This window comes from Hyaena hyaena, unplaced genomic scaffold (assembly GCF_003009895.1).
Source record: "Hyaena hyaena isolate Hyena2069 unplaced genomic scaffold, ASM300989v1 scaffold_183, whole genome shotgun sequence".
Taxonomy (NCBI): Eukaryota; Metazoa; Chordata; class Mammalia; order Carnivora; family Hyaenidae; genus Hyaena; species Hyaena hyaena.
This window is the reverse complement of record NW_024080815.1, coordinates 2,795,283-2,816,002: the sequence shown is the minus strand read 5'-3', so window position 1 is coordinate 2,816,002 and position 20,720 is coordinate 2,795,283. Positions and strand designations below refer to the sequence as shown.

Here is a 20,720-nt window from a genome sequence, read left to right as displayed (position 1 = left end):
TTTTATATGGGTGTGTATATATGTCAAAACATCAAATTGTACTTTAAATATATGTTGTTAATTGTATGTCAATTATAAAGTCCCTAAGTGCTTGATTCTTATTTTGTAAAATAATGAGCTTGACTAGCTGGTCTCTAAAGTTCCCTCCAGGTCTAATATTCAAGGATTCATTATTATTCCTTTTAATCATATATAGAAGAAAAATACAGAAATGAGGAGAAAAATGAAGGAAAAGGGAAGCTTGTGATTCTAGGCTCAAGTCAGGCACAAATCTTACAGTCAAAGTAAAATGCCAAAATTAAGATACATTGCCACATTTCATAAACTTAAACTATAAAAATATTTTTAACCAGAAGAGGAGGCATGTCATACAATTCAAAGTACTAAAAACAAAATCTCTTATACTTAATTACAATATTTTTGTATTTTTTGAAGTTTATTCATGTACTTTTCCATTTGACCTCTGCCTATCCCTTAAAGGCAGCACATAACTTACCATTTATCAATGCACTTCTGACAAAAGCTGTGGGCACAAGGCAGGATGAGGTCAGCTCGACCATCCATACAGATACAACACTCCTCCTCATCAGTCAGCTGCTTCACCCTGCAGTGTGAAAACTGAGCTGGATCAATAATATTCTCTGTTGTCTTTGTCTCCATTGCCTTAGAATGCATTATCAACATCTATGTGCCCTCAGCATAAAGCAAAACATGACTTGTGCAAATAAGACTAAATTAAGATAATTTTGGGGGACAGCAGACATTAGGGAAGAAGTACTAAGAGGGACCAATTTCTTAAAGAAAGACTAGATAATAGAAGAATACTGTGACGATTAAAAGAACACATAAGCTAAAACTGGAAATATTCAAGTTTTTCTGAAAATAATAGGCCCTTTTATTTTGTTCTTAAATTTTTTTAACGTTTATTTATTTTTGAGAGAGATAGAGAGAGAGTGAGCAAGAGCGAGAGAGAACGAGCATGAGGGGGCAGGGGCAGAGAGAGAGGGAGACACAGAATCCGAAGCAGGCTCCATGCTGTCAGTGCAGAGCCTGATGTGGGGGTGGGGCTTGAACTCATTAACTGGAAGACCATGACCTAAGCTGAAGTTAGACGCTTAACTGACTGAACCATCCAGGCACCCCAATAATAGGCTCTTTCAGTTATATTGCATTTATATAAATGAATTCAACCGATAGAAGATTTGCCATGCAGAATACAAAGCTCTCTAAAATATGGACCTTCTTGAGATGCCTGGGTGACTCAGTCAGTTAAGCACCTGACTATTTCTGCTCAGGTCATGATCTCACATTTCATGAAATTGAGCCCCGTGTCAGGCTCTGGCCAGCACAGAACCTGCTTGGGATTCTCTGTCTCCCCTTCTCTCTGCCCCTTCTGTGCTCACTCATTTTTTGTGTGTGTGCCTCTCTCTCTCAAAATTAAACATTAAAACAACAACAGCAGCAACAACTAAATACAGAAAAGAAAAGCCTAAACATTGCCAATCACGTTCTAAAACTCACTTGGCATTTCAGTAACACTTATACCTAGAAACCTAGAAAACCAAACAATCCTATAAACAACAAATGATAAAAGAAATACAATTTTACTACAATATACTATTTGGAAACCAGTTGGTTAAGAATAGACCAGAAAATGGGGGCGCCTGGGTGGCTCAGTCGGTTAAGCGTCCGACTTCAGCTCAGGTCATGATCTCACGGTTTGTGGGTTCGAGCCCTGTGTCGGGCTCTGTGCTGACAGCTAGCTCAGAGCCCGGAGCCTGTTTCAGATTCTGTGTCGCCCTCTCTCTCTGACTCTCCCCTGCTCATGTTGTCTGTCTCTCTCAGAAATAAATAAAAACATTAAAGAAAAGAATAGACCAGAAAATACAACTGCAAACCAAGCAATAAAAGAGAAATTCTTGCTAAGCATATTCTTAATTTTAAGGTAAAAGGCATTGTCAATACAGATTTTTACTGTCTATTCAGTAATGACAGTAAGACAGGATCCATGTCTGGATCCATGAAAGACATTTTCCAATGAGGCATTTACAAATTTAAATTATGATCATGGTTGTCAAATGTCAACAGGTGGGAGCTTTCACAGGCCAAGAGCATTATAGAGAAGGAAAAGAGTGTTCAGACAGAACAATAATATATTAGGCCTGAGTAAACAAATGCCATCAAAGAAATCTCTGGCTGACTTCATTTCTTCCTGTTTTAAGAGAAATAGTAACATCTTTTGTCATTAAATGCAAGCATATAGAGTGGAGAGTGCATTCATGGAAACTGGGTTGATAGAAGCATTATCTGGTGTGAGCCACTTTAATTTTTCTATAATTTGGCACTTAATCATGCCTGAAGCACAGACATCTACCAGTTGATCAGCTGAGGTAAGAAGTAATATGATTTTAAGATATCACAAAGAGCACCAGCAAATATTACTGAGATTTCAGCAGCTTGTATATTGGAAAAGAGAAACATGGTACTTAGGCACTGTATACCTTCCCATCCAAAGACTAGCCTGACAAGATGTTACAGATGATGAATTTTCATCAGGGTCTTCAGAGGTGGAGCTCATTGCCAACACTCCTGAGGCTTGACTTGTGATGTCTTTATAAAGCTGAATAAACTGGTACAAATTCATGATCCGTGATGCTTCCACAATGCCAGTGCTTTTGTTAATCTAAAAATACAAAGGAAATGAAAAAAAAGTTCATAATTTCTCTGACCAATTTTTTTTTTCAAGTTTTTATTTAAATTCCAGTTAGTTAACATGCAGTGTAATATTAGTTTCAGGTGTAGAATTTAGTGATTCATCACTTACATACAACACCTAGTGCTCATCACAGCAAGTGCCCTCCTTAATCTCCATCACCTATTTAACCCATCCCCCTTCTCCAATCATTTTTTTCCAAAAGGGGGCAACAGATATTTAGTCAAACATCCTAGGGAATAAAATTCTTCAAGGTTTGCAAATTACCTAACAGGAGAGAAACAGTCTGAGCAAATGAATAATAAATACCATGTCTCCTACATTAATGGAGGTCAAAGTATTTGCACACATTTATCTCATTTGATACTCAACATAACCCTGTAGGCATCACCCTGTTTAGAGTTGATGAGGTCAGATGACTTTTCCAGACCTAAAAAATGAATTTCAGAGATCAGTATTGACAATTCTTTTTAATTTCTTAAAGAATTTCTTAACTAAAAGATTTGAATCCAACAACCACATACCATTCTACTATAACTGAAACAACCAATTGCTTTCTTGAATAACTTAAGTTCTATTTCATACCAAAACTTCCAAACTAAAAGCAAGAAAATTACATTAAAGTAAATCCTAACAAAAAGTGGTTGAATTCTTCCCAGAAGGCTATTTTTAGTTTTGGCCAAAAACTCATTTAGTATAAAGTAGAACCAGTAGCCTACAGATTGTACCTCTCCCCACTCTAGCTTACGTTCTTTTACTATTATTTTTAAGTTTATTTATTTAGAGAGAGACAGAGAGAGACAAAGGGGGCAGACTGAAAGAAAGAGAATCCTAAGCAGGCTCAGATGGATAAAAATACAATTCATGAAGTTTATTTTTTTAAGTTTATTTATTTATTTTGAGAGAGAGAAAGAAAGAGAGAAGAGTACAAGCAAGGGAAGGGCCAGAGAGGGAGAGAAAGAGAATCCCAAGCAGGCTCTGTGCTGTCAGTTTGAAGCAGGCCTCAAACTCTTGAACTGTGAGATCATGACCTGAGCCAAAACCAAGAGTCAGACACTTAACTGACTGAACCACCCTGGCGCCCCTCATGAAATTTCTTAATAGCCATTTTAGTCCATAATTTTAATTAACCCATTAATTTTCCTAATATTATTCCCATAAAGTATTTCATTCAAACATCATTTAAATTAACTTATAATTAATTAAATATTATTTGAGGATAATCATGGTAGAAACAGTGAAGACAAGGTCTTTTTGTAAATATAAAGGTTACAGCAAAATTGGTTTTTAGTTGCTTAAGATTAAGAAATATGAGGAATGCCTGGGTGGCTCAGGCAGTTAGGAAACCGACTTCGCCGTGATTCATTATGATCTTGTGATTTGTGAGTTCAAGCCCCACATGGGACTCTATGTTGACCGCTCAGAGCCTGGAGCCTACTTCAGATTCTGTGTCTCCCTCTCTCTCTGCCCCTCCTCCCTCTCTCTCAAAAAATAACTAAATATTAAAGAAAAAAATTTAAGGAAGGCACTTGTGATGGGCATTGGGGATTGTATGTAAGTGATGAATCACTAAATTTTATTCCTGAAACCAATATTGCACTGTATGTTAACTAAAATTTAAATTCAAAAAAATGCCAAGGTTTCTATTATGCCTCAGCAGAGAGAACTAGAAAATGTAAAAAAAAAAAAAAAGCAAATGACTTTGATGAAAATGAGTTGCCTTAAAATAAAATCTTGTAATTTTAACCAAAAAAAGTTTAGCAAGTTATTAATACTTACTTCTACTATACTGTATTACATGATTAAATGCGGTTCTAACCACCAAAACAATTTAAGTTCAGAGCTGGAAGTCTCTGCCATCCTCACCTTGGTACAGACCACGCGTACAACCACTTTCCAAAAGGCAGAGGAATCAGACCCAGGGTGTACCTCAAAAATAAGATGTTTTCCCTGGCCAGAAACCATTTTAGCAGTTCTGAAAAGAGACAAACAGTTGTTAATTTTATAAAAAGTCTTATAAAATAATGGCACTATGAAACCAGATTCAAGAAATAATTAAAAGAAAATCTGAAGAAAATAGTAACAATAATGATTACAATAATTAGATTCTTAAAACACAGGGACAGAGAATGTTTTGATTATAAACATTCAACTAATTTTTAACATCAACGGGATAGCTGACAGAGCTATCTTTTTATGTCATTAACTCACTGGTTTTTAATGTCTAATAAAGATGTCTAGAAAAACATGTCAAAAAAAATCAGGTACTTAAGGAAAAAGTTTAGCTGGTTTCACTTATCTGCATATTTTCCTTATGTTTATTTACTTATTTTGAGAGAGAGAGAGAGAGAGAGAGAGAGAGAGAGAGAGAGAGAGAATCCTAAGCAGGCTCCATACTGTCAGCGCAGAGCAGGATGCGGGTCTGTATCTCACAAACTGTGAGAACATGACTTGAGCCAAAACCAAGAGTTGGATGCTTAACTGAAAGAGCCACCTGAATTTTGACTATTGCCTCAGATGTATAAAGTGTGAAAAAAAAAATCTTGCTCTTGCTTAAGTCCTAATTTAAGCAACACATAGCTCTTTGAAAAAAAATTTAATTTGGGACTGGATCAAGCAAATGATTTTGAGACACCTTAAGAAGAGCTTTGGTGTTTTCCTCTAGCAGAGTAATTTTGAGAGCCACAGGATGCTAACATAAAAATATAACACTTTTAAAGGACAATTCAGGATCTTCCCATTAATGCCAATTTAAATCAGATCAAAGACTTACTTAAGTATTGTGGCTCCCTTTATCATTAGTCACATTTCTCTCTGAGCACCAGTGGGGCTATCATACTCAGAATTAAAGAACATAGAGCTAAATAAAGGCCCCTGAAAATAAAGCAACTAGCCTCAGGTAGCAAAGTCTGCCAGTGAAAGGAATTCATCTGTGCCAGTTCCTAGCCGATTTCTAGCTATCAAGCCATGCTTTTTTTTTTTTTTTTTTTTTGTATAGGGTTAACGTTAAAATTCTCTGACAGCACTGCACTTGTGAAATGCTGAACTCTGACCCATGGAAATTAGTTTTAGGAACCAAATCCAGTCAGAACATCCTGTGCTAAGTAAATAAAAGGAAGATATTCTTTACCATTACCTCTGTATTATACAATAAGCTTAACTTGTGGATGCTTTAACAAGACATATTTTATCTGGTACCTTTAGACCAAAAGGTAAAATATTATAGAACAGATGGTTTATGTAACATAAATTCCGAGACTCTAAAGGGATGGCAAATGTCATTGACTATTCTTCTTAAGAGTCAAAACAATAAACACCAAAAAGCATTCCACTCAGGGCACCTTGATGACTCAATCGGTTAAGCATTGGACTCTTAGTTTCAGCTCAGGTCATGATCTCATGGTCGTGGGACTGAGCCTCACAACGGGCTCCATACTGGGCGTGAAGCCTGCTTGGGATTCTCCCTCTCTCCCTCCCTCCCCCCTCCTTCTCTCTCTCCCCCCACCCCATGCTCTAGCTCTCTCTCAAAAAGTTAAATAAAAAAAGCATTCCCTTCATTAGTCTATTAAATTTAATCTATTTTTACTCCTTAAGAATACAGTCCCAGAAGTAATGCCTCAAATACTACCACTTGGATAATCTAAAAAAAGAAAAAAGTAAAATGCTAAAATTTTATGACTATATTTTTATTATAAAATATCAGACAATATATAAATATACACAGTAAAATGTACAATCTCCGTTTATTGCCCCCTTTTTCCAGCAATTCCCCAGAAACATTGTATGCATACAGTTCATTTTCTATGCATTTATATGTATATTCATATAGAATCCATCCATATTATCTCTACAGAATTTCTTTTTTTACTAAATGAATGAAATCTAATGTTTCTAAAAGATGTTATCTCTAAGATAACTTTAAGACATTCTTTATTCTTCATGACTGGATAATAAAAGGAGACACTGTATTTTAATAGCTTCTACACAGGTCAGTATAAAAATTGATATAATGAATAAATTTGAGGTGCCTGGGTGGCTTAGTCAGTTAAGCATCTGACTTCGGGTCAGGTCACTATCTCACAATTTGTGAGTCCTAGCCCTGCATTGGGCTCCGTGCTGACAGCTCAGAGCCTGGAGCCTGCTTCGGATTCTGTGTCTCCTTCTCTCTCTACTCCTCCCCTGCTCGCACTGTCTCCTCTCTTTCAAAAACAAATAAGCATTAAAATAATTTTTTAAAAGAATAAATTCATGAAGAAAAGGCAAATTTCTATTAGATGTGTTCTTTAAAGAGGCAGAGCAATTTAAATTCCACCTTAGAAATCTATTCAAGAGTTAAAGAGATTTAAAAAGGTTAGCCAAGTAGAAAATATTAATAAATGAAATACCTTATCCTTTAGTGGTGACAAATGAATTTTTACTATTATGTATTTCTATGGCAAAAATAATGTTCAGTGAACACAGATTTATTAACCAGATGAATTGGCTGATATATAGAAACCTGACTGCCCTTTGACTATCCTAGGAACCTTTCTCTAGAGTGACTAATTGGCTTATTCTCTTCTGTTATGTAAACCTTTAGCTCTTTCAAACAAGAACTGATTTATAAGCCTATGTTTAAAATCCAATTTTAAGTTCCTTTGGTCTCTTCTGTTCCTATTATGTTTTAAAATAGCCACATAGAAAGTCTTATAGTAGGTACCCAATAAATATTTGCTAACTGCTGCAGCTGAAAACATTCAGTCTTACCAATCAATATTTCTGATTACTTCTTAGAGAGTCATGGCATATGGGGCATATATCAGGGAGAAAAAATAAAATGAAAAAGAGCAAACCTTACATATCATTAAGTTCAGCTACTCTCCCAAGAAATTCTTCGTAAGTTAAGGAGCCACTTTCTCGAACCAATAAGATATGTTTTGCTACTTTTTCTGGTAACTTGTTAAGAACCAACTGTGTCTGATCCGAAATTTGCTGTCCCATGATGAAATGATGTCTTTTGAAATCCAGAAACAGTGTTGCTTCACATAGTTATCTGTCAAATATATATAAAAGTTATTTTCATATATACTATAAAAACAGCAATATACCCATCCCTTCAAGAAAACAAGAAAAACTAAGAATACCTTTAAATGAGAGTTCAGTAAACTTAAACAAGTCTAAGGTGGAATGTATTTAAACAATTATATTTTTAAAATATAGACTGATATTTTAAAGTAAAGACTGATATTTCTATTTTTTAAGATCATAAACCTAAATGAAAAAACAGGATTCACTTATGTTATTGGTAGGATGGTGAACTTCTAATTCCTATAATTTTGGCAACTCAAAAACCATTACACAGGGGCACCTGAGTGGCTCAGTTGGTTAAATTTCCAACTCTTGATTTTGGCTCAGGTTATGATCTCATGATTTGTGAGACTGAGCCCTGATTGATGGAGTGCATGAGTATGCTCTCTCTCAAAATAATAAACATTAAAAAAAACATTACACACACACACACACAGGTGTTTAAATGCTTGTATATAATAGGTAGCTTGTTTATATTACATAATTTTCAAAGGACATTTACTGACTACTTATCACATGTCAGACTCCTACCTAAGGGGTTCCCATATATTACCTCATTTATTTCTTATGACAACCTTAAGAGTGAGGCATTATTATATTCCTATTTTTACAGATAAGGAAGTAGAGCTAAGTAACTTATCTAAAATTAAATGGTAAGTGATTGAAGTGAACTCTGAACTCATGTTTTTCAGATTCTAGTGCTCATATTCTTTTTTTTTTTTAAGTTTTTATTTAAATACTTAAATACTGTTAAATAGTAACAGTGTAATGTTAGTTTCAGGTGTACAATATAATGATTCAACACTTCCATACATCACTAGTGCTCATCACAAGTGTAAAATATTAACAAAGTTATTTTTAAAATTTTACTTAAATCCAAGGTAACAAATAGTATAATAACAGTTTCAGGAGAATTTAGTGATTCATCACTTACTTGTGACAACCAATGCTCATTCCAACAAGTGCCCTCCTCAATTCCGATATCCATTTATCTTATCCCCCCTACCCAGCTCCCCTCCAGAAACTTTCAGTTCTCTGTATTTAAGAATCTCTTATAGTTTGCTGCCTCCTGTTTTTATCTTATTTTTCCCTCCCTTCCCCTATGTTCATGTTTTCTTTCTTAAATTCCACATGTGAATGAAATCATGTATTTATCCTTCTCTGACTTATTTCACTTTCTAGTACTCATATTCTTAATCACTATGATATAACAAATACATAATCAGGATACAATTATACCAGCCAAATAACATTTGTTGTTGAAATACTTTATTTATAAATGTGCAACTTAATTTTTAATTATAAAATATATGCAAATTAAGCACATTTTTGGTGTGAAAGCCTAAGAAAATTAAAATATTAGATAATTTAACCACCTCACATTTTCTGCTTCAAAAAAAAAAAAAAAGACAGCACTTTTGCTCTTACTTCTCCAGGTATTTTAAAGTTTAAAAAATTCTTTTTTACATCTATTTTTGAGAGAGAGACAGAGACAGAGCATGAGCTGGGGAGGTGCAGAGGGAGGGAGACAAAATCTGAAGCAGGCTCTAGGCCCTGAGCTGTCAGCACAGAGCCAGAAATGGGGCTTGAAGTCAAGAACCATGAGATCATAAACCGAGCTAAGTCAGATGCTCAACCAAATGAGCCTCCCAGGCACCCACCAGAAGTTTTAAACTTAGAGTTTATATAATTTGTCTTCTGAGTATGAGGGTGATATTTTAGTTAAAAGGCTGGAACACTACTTTAATAATCTACTAGCAGTATAAATCAGCAAGTTATTAAACAGACTTAAAAATGTGACCACAAAACACATATTTAATTAAAGTCTTGAAAGATTTAATTCTATGAATTGTGGCTAGAGAAGTGTTGAATATGTTTATTCTACAAAGTTTTTTTCATTGGTAAATAATGATTAATCAGAATATCAAGTATTGAGAATATGGTTAAAATAGAAAATAAAGTTTTAGTATTTTTTGTCTATGCTGACTTACTCTGTACTTAATATGAAAATCCCTATTCAACACAAATACTATTAATACTAATAGTAAAAGGAGCTAATACTTTTGATCACTTTGATTGTGTAACACAATCTTCTAAGCACTTTACCTGTATTCAGGAATTCAGTCAGAGGGGCCTGAGTGGCTCTGACTTCAACTCTCACAGTTTGTGAGTACGAGCCCCACACTGGCTCTTTGCTGTCAGCACGGACCCTTTTTCAGATCCTCTGTCCTCCTCTCTCTGCCCCTCCCCCGATGGTTCCCCTTCTCTCTCTCTCAAAATAAACAAACTTAAAAAAAAAAAGGAACTCAGTCATTCAAATTCCCATAATAACCATTTTACAGATGAAGAAATCGGATAGTTATGGAAACAAGCAAAGAGGTTAAAGTAATAAAGTCACATAGCTAACAGGGATTTTTTTTAACAGAATTTTTAGCTTTTATTTTTTTTTTCCTTTTATAGTTTATTGTCAAGTTGGTTTCCATATAACACCCAGTATACTCATCCCAACAAGTGCCCTCCTCCATGCCCATCACCCCCCTTCCCTCTCCCCTACCCCCCACCTCCCGGCAGCCCTCAGTTTGTTTTCAGTATTCAAGAGCCTCTCATAGTTTACCTCCCTCCCTCTCCCTATTTTCTTACCCTTCCCCTCCCTCATGGTCCTTTGTTAAGTTTCTCCTCTTCCACTTATGAGTGAAAACATAAGTGGAAGTATCTGTCCTCCTCTGCCTGACCTATTTCACTTAGCATAACACCCTTGAGTTCCATCTACATTGCTACAAATGGCCAGATATCATTCTTTCTCATTGGCATGTAGTATTCCATCGTATAGATGATCCACATCTTCTTGATCCATTCGTCAGTTGATGGACATTTAGGCTCTTTCCACGATTTGGCTATTGAGGGAAGTGCTGCCATAAACACTAGGGTACATGAGCCCCTATGCATCAGCACTCCTGTATCCCTTAGGTAAATTCCTAGCAGTGCTATTGCTGGGTCATAGGGGAGTTCTAGTGTTAATTTTTTGAGGAACCTCCACACTGTTTTCCAGAAGGGCTGCACCTGTGTACATTCCCACCAACACTGTAGGATGGTGCCCATTTCTCCACATCCTTGCCAGCATCAATAGTCTCCTGATTTGTTCATTTTAGCCACTCTAACTGGCATGAGGTGATATATCAGTGTGGTTTTGATTTGTATTTCCCTGATGATGAGTGACGCTGAGCATCATTTCATGCATCCTTTGACCATTTGGATGTCCTCTTTGGAGAAGTGTCTGTTCATGTCTTCTGCTCATTTCTTCACTGGATTATTTGTTTTTCAGGCGTGGAGTTTGGTGAGTTCCTGGTAGATTTTCTATACTAGCCCTTTGTCCGATATGTCATTTGCAAATATCTTTTCAACAGGGTTTAAAAAAATATAATATAAAGTTAGAAGAACAGGGGTACCTGAGTGGCTCAGTCAGTTAAGCATCTGACTTTGGCTCAGGTCATGATCTCATGGTTTGTGGGTTTGAGCCCTGCATAGGGCTCTGCAATGACAGCTCAAAGCCTGGAGCCTACTTTGGATTCTGTGTCTCCCTCTCTCTCTGCCCCTCCCCTGCTCACACTGTCTCTCTCTCACTCTCTCTTAAAAATAAACAATAAAAAAATTTTTTTAAAAAGAAAAAAGCATTACAAATAAAAAATTCTGGTCCCTCTCCCCAAGAAATTCCATTTTATCTACTCACCAAAACTACCAGTTTATCTCACAATAATTAACACTCATATAAAGTAGGTTAAATAGTAACAATTTTAAAGGAAAGTTTGCCAGGAAATTTGTTTTAATATTTAATAAAACAATAATAAAGCTATAATTCTAAAATATAAAAACATTTACAATAAGAGTTCTCAGTAACCATAAACATGTAAATTTGCCTTTGGTATTAAAATTAAAATTAGTGTATTTGAGGTTTATTCTATTTGTCACATTAAATACCGAAAAGTACAATTATACTAAAAAAAGAAAATGCAATAATTACTATTTTGAATCTAAGCCTACTTGGCAATGATAAAAATATATTACAGAAATAAATGAAAGAAGTTGTTGAGAAAGATCCAGGTCATCAAAAAAATCTCTGAAGGCAAAATTACGTATTTTAAATATAGCCAAGTAGATTCATAGCAACTGTATCCAAAGAGAAAGATCTTAGTTTAGAGGTGGTCCCTAGGTATTCAACATTAGTGATTTCTGGATTTCACACTCTAGTAAAATATCCAAGTACCATGGTTTGCACATTCATTTCTATTCTGAGTAAAGACCGTTTCCAAACATAGACCACAAAAATCCCCAAAACTTAACAAGAAAATATTTTTCTAAAACTTTTTTAATGTTTATTTTGAGAGAGACAGATAGAATGTGAGTGAGAGAGGCAGAGAGAGAAGGAAACACAGGATCCAAAGCAGGCTCCAGGATCTGAGCTGTCAGCACAGAGCCCAACTCAGGGCTCGAACTCACGGATCATGAGATCATGACCTGAGCCAAAGTCAGATGCTCAACTGACTGAGCCGCCCACGAGACCTAACTTAACAAAAATTTTAAAAAGAACAATTTATAATGTGAAAAGGAGAAGGCTATTAAATAAAAGTCCTTCCCAAGAAGGTAGTAACTTCACACTGATGTGCAATACATGTACATGTATACATGTACACTATCATCCTTATTTTCCCTGTTCTAATTAAAACGTGTGAAATATCATTAGAAGCCAATGGTTGTAAACTGGTGTTAGGAAGCCACTGTGTTACATGTCTTTTTAAGGCCATGGAGATACAACAGTGAGGGAAAGAAACATGGTTCTTGCCATGATGGAACATTTGATACAGTGGGGAAGAGACAACAATGACACCAATAAATACATAATCATAAAATGAGAAGAGCTAAGCCAAACAAGTACTGGGTGCTACAAAACAGCCTATAAAAGGGAGGCTTGACATCGTATTGTGTCAGGGAAGTCATGCATAAACAACATTTGATTTGAGAAGAGGTATAGAGGAATGGAGGAAATGACATTCCAGACAGAAGTTACAGAAAGTGTGTACTATAGGAAGGAGCATTGTGCTTTTGAGGCAGTAAAAAAAGGCTAGAGTGACGAAAGCAGAGGGAGAGGAAGGCTGGTAGCAAGAGATGGGCTATGTACCGTTTTTACTGACTGCCTGAAGACAAGCCTGCATGCCTGTCCAACCTGTGGATGGCTATAATTGGTATGAATGAATAATGTCCTCTGAATACTAGGATTAAGACAGAAAACAATAATGATTTTCTGAAATGGAATAAATTATGTCAACAGTGACTGAAAGCTAAACCCTTAGTATTTTTTTAAAAGCCAAATGCATAAAAACATAAAGAAAGATAAGATGTGCTTAAAAGCAGTTAAAATGTAAAAAGTCTCAGGGTTTCAGTCAAAATAAGCCAACAGTAAATAAGGACAAGAAAGACATTAAAATGATTCTAAACTCCTGCTAGAAGCAGATGTCCAGAGCAAGACCCTACTTGCTGTTCTGGTCCTACTGTTCTCTATAATGGGTCCACCGCGTTGAAGTTCTGTAATCAGCTCTAAGCACACACACTTTAAAAAGCATTAATCATTTGAACATAACTGGGAGAGTATACAAGATGGTATGGATCTAGAAAAGGAAACAAAGTGATTTACTCTAGATAAGCATAATTCAGTAACAAACAATAGGTTTGTTCAAACACTTAAAGAGATTTCACATACAAGAGAAAGGTTTATTTTATATAGTTACAGTGAAAATAATTGCCAGTAAGTGTAAATTAGGCAAATTTCAGGTCAAATAAGAAATTCCTATTCACCCACAATGATCCAGAAGTCTTGTAATGTATGTAAGCTTGTTTTCATTGGAACTGTGGAAGTGTTTAAATAAAGCTTAGAAATTTATCTAACGAAAAAAAAAAGAAATTTATCTAACGAGTGTTTTAGAGAAGATTTTTGCTTGGGTGAAAAATAAAGTAGGTGTCTTCTAATATTTCATTCCTAAAAATTCCCTCTAGCTTTCCTGTACCAACACAATCAAAATGCAATAAAAAATTCTAACCATCCAGATTGAAAACTTTAAATTACACCCGTATTACTTAACACGAGAGGGAGGGAGGGAGGGAGGGAGGGGAGAGACAAAGCACCAGCGGGGGAGGGGCAAAGAGAGGGGGAGACAGAATCTGAAGCAGGCTCCAGGCTCTGAGCTGTCAGCACAGAGCCCCACATGCGGCTGGAACTCACAAGCTGTGAGATCATGACCTGAGCTGAAGTCAGATGCTTAACCAACTGAGCCACCCAAGCACCCCACTAAGTCCTCCTGATTAAAAGGCAACACCAGACACTAAGAGAGTCTGGGCAGTGGTTCTCACTCTGTCTGGTTCAGTGGATAGGGCCTGGAATTTACAGTTCATTTTGAAGACCATAAAATAATGATAAACATTAATGTCTATCACTAGCATAAATATATGATTCTGTGATCTATATGCATTATAAAATCACACCCAAGGATGGATGTTCACAAAAAGTCTTTTGGGGTCATCCTCAAGTCATCCACCACAGGTTTTTCAGTGTCCCTCTTCAGTGACTCTGCACATTCTTTTATAAAATAGCACACATCATCAGTTAGATCACTTGACCATCCTCCTCTGTGAGCTTCCTGAGGATAGCAGCTGTGTTCTCTCTTCTGGTAGATACATAAGCATACAATGGATGTTTATGAACAGATACAGTAAATATTGTTGACAGATTTTTTCTTTTTTTATTATCGTTCAACTTAGTATTCTTTTGAGTCCTAACTTGTTCATTCATCTAGTAATAACTTAGAAAGAAGTTGAAATTTTAAAAATATATGAAAGAAAAAATACAAAGTTGTAGAAATTTATCACTAAATTAATGTGTACATGAATTGAAAAATATTTATTATTTGATATTACCAAAATAATACCCTCTAGATTAGGGCATAGTAGTATAGCATAGGAACATAATTTGCACAGAATTCAGTACAAGATGATAAATCTCTCATCAAAAGTTCTTAAAGAGGGGCACCTGGGTGGCTCAGTTGGTTGACTTCGGCTCAGGTCATGATCTCATGGTTCATGAGTTCAAGCCGTGTGTCAGGCTCTGTTCTGACAGCTCAAAGCCTGAAGCCTGCTTCAGATTCTGTCTCTCTCTCTCTGCCCCTCCCCCACTCATACTCTGTCTCTCTCAAAAATAAACACTAAGTTTTTTTTAAAGTTCTTAAAGAACTAGAAGCTCTCATACTATTATGCCACCTATAATTTAATGCCATCTGCCTTTCCAGAAGGATAATAAAGCACATCTTGTTTTACTTTTATTGCATGCAACTTTATTGTACTTCACAGATATGGCCTCTTTTTATTTTCCGTTCTCAAACTAAAGGTTTGTGGTAACATTGCATGGAGCAAGTCTAAGGGTGCCATGTTTCCAATAGCATTTGCTCACTTCATTTTTTTGTGTAACATTTTCGTAGTTCTTGCAATTTTTCAAACTCTTTCATTATTATTATATTTGTTATGGTGATCTGTGATCAGTGATCTTTAAAGTTACTATCGTAATTGTTTTGGGGTGCATTAATTGCACCCATATAAGATAGCAAACTTAACTGATAAATGCTCTGTATATTCTGACTGCTCCACTGACTAGCAGTTCCCATCTCTTTCCTTATCCACAAGCTTCCCTATTCCCTGAGACACAACAATATTGAAATTAGGCCAATTAATAACTACAATGGCCTCTAAGTGTCTAAGTGAAAGGAAGAGTCACACGTCTCTCACTTTAAGTCAAAAGCTAGAACTGATTAGCTTAGTAAGGAAAGCATGTCGAAAGCTGAAATAGGCCAAAAGCTAGGCTGCCTGCACCAGTTAGCCAAATTGTGAATGCAAAAGAAAAGTTCTTGAAAAAATTAAAAACTGCTATTCCAGTGAAACACAAACAATAAAGTCAAAAAGCCTTATTGCTGACATGGAGAAAGTTTTAGTGGTCTGGATAGAAGATCAAACAAGCCACACCATTCTTTTAAGTCAAAGCCTAATCCAGAGCACAGCTCTAACTCTCTTAAATTCTAGAAAGGCGGAGTTTCGTGAGGAAGCTGCAGAAGAAAAGTCTGAAGCTAGCAGAGGTTGGTTCAGGAGGTTTAAGTAAAGAAGCCGTCTCTAACATAAAAGTGCAAAGTAAAGCAGCAAGTGCTGATCTAGAAGCTGCAGTGAGTTGTCCAGAAGATCTATCTAAGATTAGTAATGAAGGTAGCTACACTAAACAGATTTTCTTTCTTTTTTCATTTTAGAGAGAGAGAGCACCAGCTGGGGAGGAGGAGAGAGGGTGAGAGAGAGAATCCTAAACAGGCTCCATGCTTAGCACAGAGCCTGACACAGGGCTCAATCCCACAACCCTGGGATCATGACTTGGGCTGAAATCAAGAGTTGGATGCTCAACTAACTGAGCCACCCAGGTGCCCCTAAACAACAGATTTTCAATGTAGATGAAACAGCTTTCTTTTGGGAGAAGACATCACTAGCATTTTCATGGGTAGAAAGGAGAAGTCAAAGCCTGGCTTCAAAGCTTCAAAGGACAGGTTGACTCTCTTTTTAGGGGCTAATGCAGCTGGTGACTTTACATTGAAGCCAGTGCTCATTTACCATTCTGATTATCCTAGGGCCCTAAGAATTATGCTAACTCTACTCTGCGTGTGCTCTAAAAATGGAACAATAAAGCCTGGATAATAGTACATCTGTTTACAACATGGCTTACTGAATATTTGAAGCCCACAGCTGAGACATACTGCTCAGAAAAAGATTCCTTTCAAATTATTACTGCTCACTGACAATGCACCTGGTTACCCAAGAGCACTGATAGAGATGTACAATTAATGTTTTTATGCCTGCTAACACAACATCCATTCTGCAGTCCATGGATCAAGAAGTAATTTCAAGTCTTACTAGTTAACATTTTATAAGGCTATAGCTGTCACAGATAGCGATTCCTCTGATGGATTTGGGCAAGTCAACTGAAAAATCTTCTGGAAATGATTCGCCATTCTAGATGCCATTAAGAACATTCATGATTCATGGCAAGAGGTGAAAATATCAACATGAACAGAAATTTATAAGAAGTTTATTCCAACTCTCATGGATGATTTTGAGGGCTTTAAGACTTCAGTGGAGGGAATACCTCCAGATGTGGTAGAAAGAGTAATTAGATTTGGAAAGAGAATTAGAAGTGGAGCCTGAAGATTTGAGTGAATTGTTGCAATCTCATGATAAAACTTTAATGGATGAGGAGTTGCTTCTTATGAATAAGCAAAGACACTGGTTTCTTGATCTATTTCTGGTGAAGATGTGAAAATTGAAGTGAAAACAAAGGATTTTGAATTATTATATAAATTTAGTTAGTAAAGCAGTGAAGGATTTGAGAAGTCAATTTGACAGCTAATTTGAAAATTGACTCCAATTTTGAAAAAAGTTCCACTGTGGGTAAAATGCTACCAAATAACATTATGTGCCAGAAAGAAATCACTCATAAAAGGAAGAGTCAATTGATGAGGCAAACTTAACTATTGTTTAAGAAATTGCCACAGCCATCCCAACCTTAAGCAACCACCACCCTCCTCAGTCAACAACCATTAACATTGAGGGAAGACCCTCAACAGGCAATCAATCAATATTACGACTTGCTGGAAGCTCAGATGATGGTTAGCATTTTTTAAGCAATAAAGTATTAACAACATTTTTTTAATGTTTATTTTTGAGAGAGGGAGAGAGAAAGCGAGCAGAAGAGGAGCAGAGAGAGAGGGAGACACAGAATCCAAAGCAGGTCCAGGCTCTGAGCTGTCAGCACAGAGCCCACCACGGGGCTTGAACCCACAAATCATGAGATCATACCTAAGCCAAAGCTGGATGTTTCACCAACTAGGCCACCCAGGGGCTTCCACTAAAGTATTTTTTAAAATTAAGGTGTATATATTTTGTTTTTTTAAGGCATAATGCTGTTGCACACTTAATAGACTACAGTATAGCGTAAATATAACTTTTATATGCTCTGGGAAACCAAAAAATTCACTTGACTCACTTTACTGCAGTATTTGCTTTACTGTGGTGGTCTGTTACTGAGCCTGCAATTATCTCCAAGGTATGCCTTTAATGTTCTTTCAAAAAAACATGTGAAGGATTTTCTAAATAAAGAACAAATGTTATTTCGAAACTCATAAGAATATCAAGGATTCCAAAAATGCCACATTCTCTAGTGGGTGGTAACATACACTTGATCACTTCTTTTTCAAACAAATGAATTGTTGTAGTTGAAATATTCATTACAAAGATACAAAAATCACATCATGGGTAACTGGCAAAACAAAAACCAAAACAAGGCAAAAAACCTTCATGAACATTTAAACCATATCCATTCATAAAAGAATTAAAGCAAAGTTAAAAAGCCTGAAAGTACAGTAAAAGGACTAGTTGACAAGCACCGTAGTATTTAGAAAACCTCTGAAGCCTGTTCTCTATGAATTTTTGTATCAACCTCCTTACGTACAAAAATGGTATTTATAATTGAAATAATCATCAACTACTTTCATTGTTAAGTCAGCTTTAAGATCAATGATAAAACTAAGTCCTAAAACCTAGATCCCTAAGGATACTATTTATTTTATTACTCACTGTTTACCCAAACTTTAGAGCTATAAGCAAGTATCAGCTGTTCTGCAAGATAAGAAATTAACAGCAGCTATATGGATACATAAGGAATCAATTAGACTAATTACTATAGAAGCTGGAATGCTTGTTCAGGGCTCAAGAATCTTAATTAGAAAAAAATATATACATAGAAAAACTACAAAGAGAGAGAGTACTTGAGATTAAGACTATGGATTTTTGATAGCACCGTTGTGTTTACTAAATACATTTCATATTTGGAAAATACACTAGACCTGTAAGAATTCTCTCTAGACTTTCCCTGCCTTTTGAGGCATATTCTTGGCCATTTCTGAACTATCGCCCCAGGCAAGGGTTTCTAACCTGGGGTGCCCAATGCGGCAGGGGCACACAAGATTTCTGCAGCACTGGTGTGTTTAGTAAACTCTCTGGCCGTCCTAGCTGCCTCGGCCCCTCCTCAAGCGCACCTGCACTTTTAACCAACAGCGATTTCCGCTGGCCCACTAGACTGCGCCGGCGGCAATATTCAAAAGCAGTTCCCGCCTTGAGAAGAACAAACTCTCTCCTAGTTGCCCAGAACCACCCCTCCCACTGGACAATCATCTGCACCCCGGGCTACTGGAACTGCCGGGTTGGGGACGGAGCGTCCGCGGAACGGCCTCCCAAGCCAGCCTGCGCCCTAAACCGAGGCCTAGAAAGGATGGCGGGGCTGGGCCTGCGGCCCCAGTGAAGCCCGGCTTGGCAGTCGAGGACCGGCCGGTGTTTCTCCTCCCAGCCCCGGGGACTTGCAACAACAAGGAAGGGAAACGGTCAAAGGACAGCAGGACGTAGCTCACCCCAGGTGCAAGGCAACGCGCTTCTGCCGGCGGGAGCTCCACCTCAGCCGGCAGCTCAGACCCACAGACGGCAGCGACGCGGGCTGGCCCTGCGACCCGGTCGCACCTCAGTGACGCAGAAGCCCCGCCCCCAGCGCGTTCTTGGAAATAGTGCGCAATCTCTCACCTCAGCTTCCCGCTCCCGCTCCAGCGCGCGGGTCAGCCTGCGGACTTTTGACGTCCGAGCCGCAGAGGCCATCTGAGACGGTGACGCCCCAGGAGGGGGCTGAACCTAAGAGGCGGCGGGAGAGGCCTCGCCTGGCAGGCTCCTCTTCCTCTAGGCGCGGCTCCGTGAGGTGCCCTTGGCTTTCCGCCTGGCCGACTGCCGCCTCCAGGCGCCGCCTCCCGAGGGGCTGTCGCGGGCTCAGCTGTTGACAAAGGCCGCACTGTAGAACCCGGGTTTGGCGAAGGGTTGAATTCCAAGCCACCACTGATTAGGCCTCCAACCTCCCACTGGTCATAGCTACACAATGGTAATCTTGTTGCTTTACCATGCGTTGGGGCCAATTATACTCACCTAGCTAGGTTGAGAAGCATAAAAGACTATAAGGAAGGTAATTAGCACTGAGTCCCAAATGGTAAGCCCTAATAAATGGCAGCAATTATTTTGAACACATGTTATGATATTGCTGTCCATTAAGCATCTGTTCTGTGCAAAATACTATACTAGGTCACCTTACAGGTATTGCTCTTGTTTAAGCAGTTTGTTGAAAGTCACACAGCCAGTAAACAGCAGAGCAAGGATTTAAACCCAGGTTTAAATTACTTATGATAGCTTAAACTAAATTAAACTGTTTAGCAGCTAAATTAAACTACTTATGATTCTTAATGTTTGGAGACTTGCCATCAGTTATTTGTAGATTTAAACTGTGAAGAATTAATCCTGCCTTCTAATAATAGATATTGACCATAGAAGAAGCCCTATTCTAAGTACTTGAAAGATATTAATTTAATCCTCACAGCAATCCTGTTAGGTAGGTATTATTAATACCATCATTTTACAGTTGAAGAAACAGAAAAGTATGTTAAATTTTCCAAGGTCAACCAACCAGTAAGGAACAGAGCTGTATTCAAACCCTAACTGAACCATGAACTTGTGCTTTTAACTCTTGTAAACTGCCTCAGTAATATGGTAAGACTTCATTAGAGCCAGGTCCATGTTGTCCGTGTACTCCTCTTTTCTACATTATGGAGAATGGGCTGAGGATTCTCTCCTTGACAGCCAGTACACAGCCTGGCCTGCAATAATTGTTAAATATTTGAACATGTGATGAATATATGAACATTGGAAAAACTAAGCCTAATAATGAGGTATAAGTAATGATTTAGTAAATTTTAAGAAATCTAATTAAATTCAACAAGATTCT

At 37.3% G+C, this 20,720-nt stretch overlaps 1 protein-coding gene across 1 annotated transcript; it reads right to left on the bottom strand.

Annotated features, from left to right (window-relative positions):
- Window positions 1-460: 460 nt before the first annotated feature.
- RNF141 (ring finger protein 141) lies at window positions 461-19,399 on the bottom strand. Its single transcript, XM_039240905.1, has 5 exons — window positions 19,315-19,399; window positions 7,551-7,745; window positions 4,580-4,688; window positions 2,502-2,683; window positions 461-604 (listed from the first exon to the last, which is right to left on the bottom strand). Exons 2-5 carry the CDS (start codon window positions 7,691-7,693, stop codon window positions 493-495), a joined length of 546 nt encoding a protein of 181 aa, XP_039096836.1. The 5' UTR covers window positions 7,694-7,745; window positions 19,315-19,399; the 3' UTR covers window positions 461-492.
- Between the last annotated feature and the right edge of the window lie 1,321 nt (window positions 19,400-20,720).